We start from the raw sequence: 13,915 nt of genomic DNA, 5'->3' as shown, positions 1-13,915 counted from the left end.
TTTAAGATATTAAAGGCGGAATAAAACACACGTGACTGTAATTAAGAAATGTCACCACAGTGGTCTTTGTTCGGAAAAAAAAGTCTTCCAGTTGTTCTGAAACATTTCCTCTTGATATATTATGAAATTTGTTCTTGAAATTGTCAATTTCATATGCTTAAATGGGAAGACCCACCAACAGTTCAAACATTTTATTGAAAAACTGGAGCTTGAAGATAAACCCAGTGATGCCTCTTTCTACTGCATTGTGAGGTGGCTGTCAACCAGCAATGTCTTAAATAGGTTTGAGGATCTGTTGGAGCCTATTATTACTTTTCTTGAAGAAAATAAAAGATTCTGTACTCAACTGGGAAATGAATGGATGCAAGATTTAATGTTCCTTAGCGATATAATGAATCATCTACATACTCTCAACTTGGCACTCCAGGGGAAAGATAAAATTGTTCAGCTTTCAAAATAAAATAAGAGTTTTTCAAAGAGACATATTGTCAAAAAACTTAAGTTACTTTTACAATCTCAAAAGGAGAGTAAATACATTTCCTGATATTGAAATAAAAGACCACAAACTGGAAGAATACAAAGATAAATTACAAGGACTGTTTGATAATTTCCTAGACAGATTTTAGGACTTGCAGAAGCTGAAGTCCTGCTTCGCCTTTCATTGATCACATCAATGATGGTTGTCCAATTCTTGAACCTCTGGTTACAGAATCATCTGCTGTGGAAATGGAACTAATAGAACTACAGGAGGACCTGGGTCTGAAGATGATCTATAAATCCCATTCTACATTGAGTTCTGGAAGCAAGTTCAAGAAATAAAATATCCTGAACTGAAGAAAACCACTGTGCGACTCATCTCAATTTTCGGCACAACATACTGCTGTGAATCACTGTACTCTGTAGTGAAGTTTGTGAAGTCGAAGCATCGTGTAATCCTTACAAATCAACATCTGACGGAGGTAATTCGTACAGTCTTGACAACATATGAGACGGAATTTCAATGACTCACAACAAAGATGGAAACTCACAAGACCTCTACTAGTAGTGAATAACATAATAAGTGTAATGGTGTCTGTTTGTGTCAGAAAAATATTATGATAATACTAACATTTTGTCAGGTGATATCTGATTAAAATATATTTAATTTTTTTTTTACATATTTACCTCCATATTACTAAGACAAATAAATATCATTAAAAACATCTGTTTTACCCCTTTTTGTTTTTTTGCAGTCTCAATTAATGTTAATAAAATGCAAATTTGCATATTTTTCTTAGATGTTTTCGTAGTTCATTACCTTATTAAATACGTTCAATATAGTTAAAACAATAATCAACCAGGATTTTGAAAACATTTGGTATACACATGTGTACTTTGTGACTATTGAAACTAATACAAATTAACAGTTTAAAAACCACATACATGAATAAATATTATTATGTTCATGTATTTCTTAATATTTATATAAAACTTATGTAACAAAATGTACATGTTACAATAAAAACGTGTGTGTAATATTTGTTCATGTCTTGTGGCTCTCAAACATCTGAATTTTATCGTATGTGATTCTTACCTCAAGCAAGTTTGGCCATCCCTAGTCTAAACCATTATCTGGTGAATCGTGTGTGAAGTGTAACTGGCGAACTGCTGGACCGCTTGTCAACAAATCTGGCATGTGCGTTAGGTCTTATATATCAACTCTAGAGCCCCCCATGTTTTCTCTAACCACTGAGCTGATTGTCACCAAACCTGGTATGAGCACTTAGGGTCTGCCCTCTAGCCGCTCGGTGCTCATTTTGCAAACTTACAGCGCTAGAAACTGGAATTCAATACCTGCGATGGGCAGAACACATATAATGCATTGTGTATCTTTGTGCTTAACTTTAACAAAACAAAAACCTTTAGGATCCTCAGGAGAATGACTTAGGAATAATCGTTCAGAACTTACTCCAAAGCAACCTTCTGAAGACCTCTGTGTCTTCCACGTGCGTTCAATGTACCTCAGCTAGTAATAAGAAAGGATAAAGCTGTTCTGATAACTTAGCTAGAAATCGTATTTTACTTCCATTTGTTCCAGAGGGCGTGATGTGGCCTGTGTTTCGTATGCTCGATGATCGACGGTTCTTGTCTCGTTACCGCAAAAAATCGCGCTTCGAACTTTGGGTCCGTGGATGTTCTATAAAAATGACGCCAAATCCCACTGTATGAACAGACAATAAACGGAATAGGTGTAGATCACTAGCTGTCTTCCCTCTTATCTACCATTTCCAAATTTTAGATTCTAAAGCATGCAAGTGTGTTACAATACCCAGGTTTTTTGTAATGAATTGTTTGCCTACCACCTTCTGATGTCATTGAATAAATTTTAACGTCACTTCTAGCTCTATTAATTGTATGTGTGTGACGTCACTTCCTGGAACTTTACTGCTATAGTGGTTTGTAAGTGACTGTAAATGTTACTCAAATGTAACTATATTCGTCACAAGACATTACTGTTAGGCTTATTATATTTTTTTAATACTACATTATTTATCTAGTTTTTTAGGGCTTTTCAATAATTATAAGTTCATATAATAATAGTATTCCAACAGCGTCATGTTCGCCATGTCCATTGTCGACGACGTGTTTTCAAACCTAAGCTCCAACTAGGATTGAATAAAGAATGTGATGTTAAACGTGTGATAGGCCTAATATTAATGTCTTATCACAAATGTAATTACTTATAACAATGCTTTGCTAGATTAGAAAAGACGCCTACACCATAATAATTATTCATAAGTATTTTACCACCGAATGAAGAAGATCGCATGTTTATAATTTAATGGCAGACAATTCCGGATATTAGTATTTTTTATTTGTTTTTGAATTTCGCGCAAAGCTACACGAGGGCTATCTGTGCTAGCCGTCCCTAATTTAGGAGTGTAAGACTAGAGGGAAGGCAGCTAGTCATCACCACCCACCGCCAACTCTTGGGCTACTCTTTTTTAATAACGAATAGTGGGATTGACCGTCACATTATAACGGAGGGCGAGCATGTTTGGCGCGACTCGGATGCGAACCCGCGACCCTCAGGTTACGAGTCGTACGCCTCAGCGCGCTTGACCATGCCGGGTCTGGATATTAGTAAGTAGAAGAAAATGCTACTTCCACAAATTCTGAATAAATTGTACCATATTTTTCATGATTTCTACAATAAGTAAGTAGCTAAGGTTACACAACATAAACTACATTTCAACTGGTTAATAAGTTCAAACTGAAACAGTTCGTCTTAAGGTGAATGATGATACAAACAGTGTTTCAACTACTATGTCTATCGTGTCCCAGCTGCCTTGAAGAACCTGGTCTGGTATTATACAAAAGGAGTCGTCAACACAGGATGTGGCAGATATAGCATGCTTGACGTGTTGCTGTACATCTTTCCTTACCTTAACTCGTACATTATTATAATAGCAGATGCCTCAAATCAAACGAAAACACCGTTTCGTAACTGTTGGGTCCTAGAGCTCTTCATCGGTATCGAAACAGCATCTGGCCAATTTCCTGGATTCGGAAGAAAACAGATCCCGGTAGAATGAAATTAGATATTGAGCTTCCTAAAATAATTTATATCCAACACACTAATCTTGAATTTTTCAAAAAACAACAAAAAAAAAATTCAATGATTTTACTTCAGTATTATAATTGATTTTTTTGTGTGGTAACTTGGTTTTATTAAATACAGGCCCTTCCCTTCCACAGCAAGGAAACTGAAACAGTCTAGTGGTTAGGGCGTTTGACTACTCGCCATCTGAGGGCGTAGGATTCGAACCATACTCACCAAACATGCCTACATTTTAGCATGAGGCGTTATAATGTGACGGCTAATTCCACTATTCGTTGGTGAAAGAGTAGCCCAAGATTTGGCGGTGGGCGGCGATGACTAACTGCCTTCTCTCTAGTCTTACACTGCAAATCAGGGACGGCTAGTGTAGATAATCCTTGAGTAGCTTTGTACGAAATTCTAAAACAAACCGAACCCAAGAGACTGAGAGTATGGTCATTGAAATAACCTGTTAGTTAAGCACACAAAATGATGCTTTACAAGATAGTCGTTTATTATATATACAGGGTGAGCCAAAAGTAGGTGGACAGTAAAAAAACATTTATTTAGAGATCACGTATACGTACAACTATATGTAATAAGACAATTATATTAATGAAAATAAAATGTTATTTATTAACGCAAATGCTCAAATTGTTTTCCTTCTTGATTTACACAGCTTTGAAGTCTACCTCTTACGCTTCGACAACCATTTTTGCACAAGTCACTCTGGGCATTAATTTCTTGAAATGCATCTCTTATGTAATTTTTTAAATCACCGACACTTCTTGGTTTTGACTATAAACTTTTTCCTTGAGTACTCCCAAAAGAAAAAATCCATAGGGCTCAAGTCCGGTGAACGTGCCGGCCAATCGATTGGACCTCTTCGACCAATCCATTTAAATGGAAATGTTTCATCAAGATACTCACGAACTCATTTGGAATAATGTGGAGGGGCCCCATCTTGTTGAAAATAAAAGTCATGTAAATTAGGTTGATGCTGTAACTGGGGGACAACTTGATTCCTTAGAATTTCGAGATACTTATCTCCTGTAATTGTTCCGTCCAAAAAAAATGGTCCATAAACACCAGAACTTGAAATACCACCCCAAACATTGACACCAGGCTGATTTAGCTGTTGTTCTAATGTTAAATGCATGTTCTCACTATACCAGTAAACACAATTATGTCTATTGACATGACCGGATAATTTAAAAGAAGCTTCATCACTCCACACAATGTTATCTAAAATTCCTGGGTTTTCTTCAATCTTGTTCAGCATAATTTCACTAAATTGCAGTCGCCTGTCTGGATCATCCTCCAATAAGCCATGAATTAGTTGTGGTCGATAGGGTTTCAACTCAATTTGCGTTATAATTCGCCTAATAGAGGTTTGTGGTATGTTCAATTCCATAGAAGCTCTTCTGGTGGATTTGTTTGGACTTTGAACAAATGCATCGGCAACATGTTGCTTATTATTCTCTGTACAGACTGTTTTGGGTCGACCAGTTTTAGCAGCATTAAGGATTGAGCCAGTGGCGTCGAATTTGTCACGGATACGGTAAATGGTTTGTCTTTTTGGAGCTGGAGTATCAAATGTTTCAACCCACTTTCTCCTTACGGTTTCAGTATTTTGAGATTTCCAATACTCTTTTAACACCCATATTTTTTTATCTGTATTTAAAGTATTTGACATTATGGGTTCTATTAACAATCTAAAAAAAAAGAAAACAGATTAAATTAAAACAAATGTAATTATAAAATTGTAATTATATAACACAAATAATATAGTTGCAACATAGTTATAATATACAATTGCATTAATATAACCGATACATAAACCTATTCCAAATGCTGTCCACCTACTTTTGGCTCACCCTGTACATAACAGGTTTGTTTGTTTTGCAGTCGTGTTTGTTAGGTGCCAATATATTGGAATTATCGACAATGTTTAGGCCTGAGACCATCTTTTTTTATTTGCTTAAACACAAGGAGGGTCTACTATATTTATGTGTTCTTTCAGATTCGAGTCACGTGCTGAAATTTGATCGTAGAGATGTGACACTCTTCCAGAAAGAAATTGTATGTACTCCTGCTTATTGACGTGGTGATAGCTAACTTACTATACAACCAGATCTCGTGCGCTAGTCTTCGACGGGACAAGTATGCCACATTTAAAACACGCAAAGCGCGTGACTTAAATACCCCTGAGACTGTATCAAACCGGGGCACTAAAACTTCGAGAGCTACAGACGCCGTATGGGTTGGTTCCACTAGCTGCAGGACACAACCAGTATCTGATTAGGCCTGCTTGAGTCGTGATAAACAGTGAAACTTTCGTTTTTAACGACGAGAATAGGTTTTGTTATATATATATATATATAAATCTTTATTTCTCCACACTCGATACTCGTTAACTTAAACATATGTTTATTAAGCGATAATAATTTATTTTTGTAGGTTCCCTAATGTTTCCTGCACGTATGGATAACGTAAGCGATAATTAGATGAAATAATGACTATGTTTACCCGTCTCTACACACTCTTTACGTGACTAATGGTATGACCAGAGCTCACGAACACATTCGCATGTGTACTTTTACGAAAAGTTATAAACGTAAACATCACGTGCCAAATTTAACCACTCTCTTAATGAACCCTTCACATTGACATGAGTATTAAACATTTGTTGAAAATTCAAAACAAGACCAACGTTTCGACCTTCTGAGGTCATCACTAGGTTGAGAATGACTCGATCTCATGATGACCTAAGTAGGCCAAAATGCTTGTGCTTGATTTTTATGTTTTAAAGAAATGTTTTAACAACCATACTAACCGTCTCTACTATATATTTCTTTGGAATTGATCTTTCAACATCTTGAAAAATGTCATGAAGTTACGTAACTTTTGTCAGTTATTATCCACTGTCACAGGACCGTTAAAAATATCATTTTATAGGGTAAATAAAAAATATTTCAAAGTAAGTTACTGATATTTAATATCGTTTTTCCACAATTTCAGTTGCCCAGTCGATCTGAGTATTTCAGACAAGGTATATGTGGATGACCAAAGCCGGACAACAGGATACTATTATCTCTATGTTCCGTTTCGGGTTTTCCGTTTTCTCGACGGATCCCGTGTTTCGTTCTCGTGCAATGTCATCATTTGTCAAGACAACTGTCCGTCGGTAGGTGTAAACTGAAATAAAAAATGCACACACACACACACATACAGAGAAAACATTCTTAAGAATTCGGGTTTAAAACGTTTGTACAGATAAAATGTAAGTTCAAAAATGGCGTCCGTCTACCTTGTGATAATTTGAAAATGTGGTGAGACCGTTTACTCTCTAAGGCAAATAGTAACGTGATAAGTGTTGTTTACATGTCTGTAAACTTACTGGAGTGTGTAATATAGAGACTGCGAAACTTCTATCTCTTCGTAAAGTGCTTTGCAAAAATTATAATCAAAGTTTCAGTAGTTAACAATTGAAAATAAGTATTATACGAAAGATACACGATCCAGTTAGAGAGAAAACTGAAAAACAGAAAAAAAATTAAAAGTACCCAATATGTATGAAACAGATGTACGTTATTATTATTATTATTATCTACGTTATCACAAATTAACAAAATGCTAACAGTTTAGAGTTGTATAATTAAACTGAAATTATGGGCATGAACATGTCCTGGGAGACTATAAAATTAAAAATATGACCCAGGAAATTAGAAGTAGAAATATAACATGGGAAGCTACATATTAAAACTAGCTGTTTTTAGTTCCAGGCTTCTTTATAATAGTACTTCAACAGGTAGTAAATTATCTTTTACATCTGTCATCCTGCTATTCAACTCAGTTATCAGACATACCGTTCTTCTCATGGGGTATTATGAAGTTAGGTCTATCCTCCTAGCCAATATTTATTTAACTTTCGACAAGGTCAGCCTTCGTATTTGTGGTGGAGGAGTGGTTTGGTTTGCTTTGAATTTCGCGCAAATCTACTCGAGGGCTATCTGCGCTAGCCGTCCCTAATTTAGCAGTGTAAGACTAGAGGGAAGACAGCTAGTCATCACCATCCACCGCCAACTCTTGGGCTGGTCTTTTACTAACAAATAATGTGTTTGACCGTCACTTTATAACGCCCCAGCGGCCGAAAAGGCGAGCATATTTGGTGGTGGAAGAACGATTACCCCCTCCCTCCCCTTTTCTTACAACTAACCCACTGTATAGCTGAGTTACCAGTTACTGTAGTACTGATAGTGATAGGGCGAGGGGCAAGTTACCATCTGTTTCCATGGGTTAGAAATAAACCACAGTTACGTATTATAATTTCTTTCTTGGGTAAAAGTGAACTTTAATTTTTTATTATCATCTGGGAAAATAAATACTCCATATATATAATATATGAAAATATAATAAAATATATCTAAATAGTTAAGCCTTACGTTAATTTTTGTTACGACAAAAACGTCTTGGGACAAGACAGAGTAGATTGAACATTTTTACGTATGATTCACTAGCAGAAACAAAAGTTGCAAAAAAAACGTTATTAAATATACTGAGTTATGGAAAAGAAGAACCGTGATGGTTCATGAAAAAATAAAGGTTTGAAAACAACTGTAATGGGTACTTTTTAAGCATTTTAATTATTTTGATCCAGTAACTTTAATATGTTAATACCAGGGTAATCTGGTAGCTAACATTCGTTTATTATGATATAACAGAGAATTATCTTTGTTCATTGGTCTGGTGGTGTTAGAGGACGGTCGAATTGCAATCTGCGAGTTCGAATTTCCATCCCGCTAAACTTGTTCGTCCTTTCAGTCGTGGAAACGTCATTATGTGACGGTCAATCCCACTATTCGTTGGTAAAAGAGTAATCCAAGAGTTGGTGGTAGGTGGCGATGAGTGGTTGCTGTCCCTCTAGTCCTACACTGCAAAATGGCCCTCGTGGAGCTATGCGCGAAATTCAAACCAAATCTTTTGACCACACACGCAAAACGTAATATTACAAATATGAAACATTTTCTTGTATTGTCAAGTAATGAGACAGTTTCAAAACTGCCACGAGGAACAGTCAACACTATGTATTACTTCGCCATTTCGGAATTGCTGATATCTTTGAGCCAACCTTCTAATGTCATCCTGTTTATTTTATTTTACAGGCTGACTGCGGTGAGTTTATGGGAATGTCCTACGGTAGGAAGAAAAGAGCCGTCGCTGACACTTCAGGATACCAGGTTATGTCTGTTTCCAGTGACGTCACAGTTTTAGATGACGTCACCAGCCACATCGTTGGTGCTAAGACTAATTCAAAGGGTAAAATTAATATTTTCATTATAATCATATACGTAGATCGTTTTTTTTGTTGTTGTTTTAATTTATCTTTATAACTTTTAAAAATAGTTCTTATTGACTTTCCATAATCTAGAGTACACAGTATTGAAAACACACAGGCTTTAGAGTTACTAGATTTTATGTAGTTGAAGAAATAGGGTGACTCTTTTTGATGATTGTGGGCCTGGCGTGGCCTCGATTTTAGCCTGCTGGAACTATAAATATCAGCGCTTTTAACTCCCGGCACAGTTCCGAAAAAAAATGATGGTCAAATACCACTAGTTCGTTAGGCAAGGGTAGCCCAAGAGTTGGCGGTGGGTGCTACTGACAAGTTAATTTTCCTCTAGTATATCAGTTCAGAATTATGGATAACTATGCGCAGGTAATGTGTTCTTTATCAATATCTTTTAAATAGATCCACAAGTATCGAAACGATGTCGTATACGTAGTTATCGTTCCACAGTTTTGTGTCAAATAAAGAACATTTATTTAATTAAAAAGGAAAAAAAACAAAAACAGATGGAAACAAAAGTCGTCTACATACCGAGAAAAGTAAAACAACAAGAAGCAATGTATTTACATAGCTATTTAAAATCCAAAATTACTTTGCAATATTATGGATCCAAAAGCAACCAGTAACAGACTTATTTGCTCGGCATGACCAGGTGGTTAAGGCGCTCGACTCGTAATCCGAGGGTCGCAGATTCGAATCCCCTTCACACCAAACATGCTCGCCCTTTCAGCCGTGGAGGCGTTATAATGTGATGGGCAGTCCCACTGTTCGTTGGTAAAAGAATAGCCGAAGAGTTGGGAGTGGGTGGTGATGAATAGTTGTCTTCCCTCTAGTCTTTCACTGCTAGATTAGGGACGGCTAGCGCAGATAGCCCTCGTGTAGCTTTGCGCGAAATTCAAACCAAACCAAACACTTATTAGAAAGACACAAAGTTAGAATATAAAGTGTGTTAAAACGTCTCTTCGTGGCAGAGAGGGTGCATGTGAAAGTGGGACACACAAAACAATAATGTTAGGACAGTTTTATGGAATGTTGTTAAGTATGTTAATTTTGTCGATCAGTTTTTAATTTATATTTGGCTTCGTTGCTCTGGTAAAGATTCACGCGCGTTCGTACACTCTGCCACATAACTGACATGAACCAAAGTTAATCATGTTAAATAGTATCTGTGGTTCTTTATGACGTTTAATACAACTGAGTGTATTTTAACAGCATACTGGGTAGAAGTTGGGGGCTGCAAAGGTTTAGTACATTATATTACAACAGTTTTGAAACATAAACCCGTCCAATCATGCTCTGTCTGATAACTGTGCATCCTTATAATAGTCCTGCAGCGAAATTTATATTGTAAAAGACTCTGTCGTAAAGCTATCAAGCTCAAAACAAGACACTACTCCCTATTGTCTTTTCTTAGACAACCTTGTAAAGTACGATTTCACATAAATCCATAGGCGCTACGTCCGGCAGCTGGACTGGTATGTCTGCTTGTTTGTTTTTTATTTCGCGCAAAGCTACTTGTGGTAGGTTATCTGCGTCAACTATCCTTAATTTATAATCGACAGACTAAATGGAAGAAAGACAGCCAGGCAACACCACCCACCAACAATTCTTGAACTACTCTTTTACCAACTAAAAGTAGGATGGCTCACGACATTACAAAACTCACGAATATTCGGACAAGCATGTTTAGTGGTAGGATTCGAACTAGCCACCTACAAACTCGAACCGAGTGCCCTGAACATTAGATTATACCCAGTCCGGACAGGTATGTCATCATATCGAACAATATAAATATTTGTTGAATGGACATGTAACTTTTACAGGCTGAGATCCTTCTTGATTACGTTGCAACTGTTGCTTTTAGCACGTACACAGGTTTTGCCACTGACCTTTGTGTTCGTGTATTCTTACCTGTAGCAAGACGCCATACTTTGCTTTTCACAACTGATACGACATTTCGCAGATCTTTTTATAAATGGTCCCGGGTACCCAAATTGATCCATATTTCTTCGTTTTCTGTTATCATTAAGCATAAGTCTTTTAACTTCTTGATCCATGAATGACGAAAGTGTATAAATAGTTTTCCTTAACAAAGGGCTGTTTTATTTCCTTCCCAAAAGCGATCAATTTTCGGTGACATTATACTACCTGCAAATGTCAAATAATGTCAAAATGTATCTCTGATATATTTGGCTTCGCACGACTTTATATTAACAGTGGTTGCCATGTAACTTGTTGATTTTCATATTCAAAGTTGTTGTTTTTTAATATAACGCAATCAACCCTCTGTATACTACACTACTGGAATTAGGGCTACATTACTACTTACTGTAATAGGCCTAGCACAGATTAATCTGTTCATATTAGGTTTTATTACGTTATTTATAGATGTATGCGATCATTATATGAGACGTTTTAGTCCACCTTGAAAATATTCGTAATCATACCCTCTTTGTTTAATAATTAGTTTTATCCTGTTTCATAAAAGCAACTATTTCCTAAAAACTAATTTCATATGGTGGATGTAGTCAAAGATGGACGAGTTGGGAGCTTTCTGCTCAGTTAGATTAATATTTATTTAACTTCATCGTTGTGTGAATTCTGAGTGAATATGGTACTAGTTGTTTTTATATTTTAATTACTGAATATACTAAACTTAACAAAACAGTTGTGATATGTACGTTTGACTCCTGTGTTCTAGATATAAAACTGTAAAAAAATCTTGGTTCTAAATCATTTGGTATCTAAGAGTTCCGAGAATAAAAACAAACCACAGTTTCGTACTATTTACACACCACTTGTATATTTTTAGGCCCTGGATAACATATAATCATACTAGCTTTGCAAAAATTTGAAATGTTACAGAAGCCACTGAATATTTTGATCCAACAACGTTTCAAGCGTTTCGGTTTGTTCTAACTGTTTCCAGCAAAAACTAAAATAAATAACAAGATATCATTACATAATTAATCATTAGTCAGACCCTAACTTACCTTAGCGATTGTGGCGCCATCGTTTATTTGTTTCTACCATCCAATGAACAGAAACAAAACGACAAATATATCGTTTGGACTATAATTAGTCCAACACTAATATATTTTTATCATGATTCGTGTTATGATTCGCCTCATTAAAGTGTGAAAATTTCAACTATTTTATAATTAATTACATACTTTGTAAATGTTAACTGAAGACAAAATCTGTACAAAACTATAAAAGAAATTTTTTTTCTGTAGTTAATATTTATAACGGTTTCTTCATTATTTACAGAGAAATTAGAGGATTCGAAAACTGGAACACCTGCGCTTTCCGTACATTTTATATGGCTTCTAGGTGGAGTTGCCATCGCTATAACTCTTTTCTTCTCTCTCGCATTAAATGTCTATTTTATGTTTATTGCGAGACGAAACTCACCAGTGAAAACAAATGAAAACGGAAAACCTGGCTGTTGTTCTTCTCTGGAGATGCACAAAACGGAAATTAATTATCCCCCGCGACGTACACAAAGGCCCTTGTTTGACTAAACCTAAATTATTCCAAGTGACGTTAATTCTATTAAAAGGGGGAAAAATATGTTATGGGGAAGTTGTGGGGTTAAGTAAGGGTAACGTTATATATTTTATTCAATGGGTGATTTGGCATTCATCAAGTTTTGGTTCGTGTTTATATGTTGCTTTGTTCGTTGTATTTTAATTTATATCTGCCTTCTTTTTGTAAACGCCATAGTTTTAGGCTTAACCATTTTTTTACTTAACGGACGATCTTAAGAGTAAATAAAATAATTTAAAAACAGCTTTCAACCGTAATAAAGTGCTTCTTACATCCATTAGTAAATATTATTCAGTTTTTTGCGTGTATTTTTTTTTCATTGTTTAAAATATGTTTGTGATTTAGGACATTGTTTGTATCATTATCAAGGGTTCGCACTAATAAAGCTTGTTTTCTTTTAACTGTTTCATTTTAATTATATTTTATGTTTATTTAACAATAGCAATTCCTCACATGACGCGAGATTAATTTAGTGTCTTTTCAAGGGGTCTGTGAATTCGAGGATCCATGGTTTGAGTCCTGTTGCAACAAAATTATGGTCCTTTGTTGGACATAAGAGTGAATTTTTTTAAATCTCACTATTTGATTAGAGTGATCCAAGAGATGGCAGCGAGTGCTGTTAACTAGCTGGTTTCCTTCTATCATTTTTAATAATAAACGGTTAGTGCAGATAGCCTTTTGTGTAACTTAACGAAAAAAATACTGAAAGAAACAAACAAACCTACTTGGTGAATTTTTTTTCAAAATGTTTCCGGCGTGTCTTTGCATAATTTTATTTTTTAATTGTGTTGTCATTAGGCCTAGATTCATGTTAAGTTCTGCACAACATAACTTGACAACATGGCTGTCGTACAGTAACAAAGAATCATAAAGGTAAATTTGAAGATTTTGAAAAGATGCTGTTCCTTGTACGTATCGAAGAAAACGAGAGAAATAAGTAAATGTTCACGAAACAGTTAGTTTTTTGTTGCTGTCTTTAAGCATGCTTTCCGTTTGTGTAACGTGAGGGTTAGTTGTACTGAGAAAATGTAGGCCTCAGTATGTGTTTATAATATTTCAGTAACGTTAGCTCGCTGGTCGTATTCTCAGAAACGATCTTTCTGAGCATTACCTATGTTATAAAGAATAACACAAAATACGTCAAGTACTTTTAAAAATTAAATTTCACTGAGTGAAGCAATTCTTTGCCGTAAATAGATGACAGAATTTGAAGCCTAACTCAGGTATTAGTTCCAGAAGTAGCGACTTTTAATCCACGATATACATCGCATAGGTTTTATTCCACCATATACAGCACACGTTTTCTATTGTGAGCAAGAAACAACTCAGTTTCTAACTTAATATTTTCCTAGCAGACTGAAGTTAGTGAAGTCAGAAGAAATTACGTCCGTCTTAGTTCATTTCATAGAGAAGAGATTGGGAATACGATGTGTTTT

The 13,915-nt window shown here is 35.7% G+C and overlaps 1 protein-coding gene across 2 annotated transcripts in view; it reads left to right on the top strand.

The window, feature by feature from the left end:
• The window catches only part of LOC143243810 (uncharacterized), a 66,742-nt gene extending 53,862 nt beyond the window's left edge, over nt 1–12,880 (top strand). The window contains exons 2-4 of one of the 2 annotated variants that reach the window (XM_076487486.1): nt 6,602–6,767; nt 8,746–8,899; nt 12,201–12,880. In XM_076487486.1, coding sequence (XP_076343601.1) covers nt 6,602–6,767; nt 8,746–8,899; nt 12,201–12,454 — 574 coding nt within the window. In that variant the 3' untranslated portion in view covers nt 12,455–12,880. Of the gene's footprint in view, nt 1–6,601; nt 6,768–8,745; nt 8,900–12,200 lie in introns of those variants that run through there. The other variant, XR_013024768.1, reaches the window with a different exon arrangement.
• The last annotated feature ends 1,035 nt before the right edge of the window (nt 12,881–13,915 follow it).

This window comes from Tachypleus tridentatus, chromosome 2, assembly GCF_004210375.1.
Source record: "Tachypleus tridentatus isolate NWPU-2018 chromosome 2, ASM421037v1, whole genome shotgun sequence".
Classification (NCBI taxonomy): Eukaryota; Metazoa; Arthropoda; class Merostomata; order Xiphosura; family Limulidae; genus Tachypleus; species Tachypleus tridentatus.
This window is presented reverse-complemented; position numbering and strand designations above follow the sequence as displayed.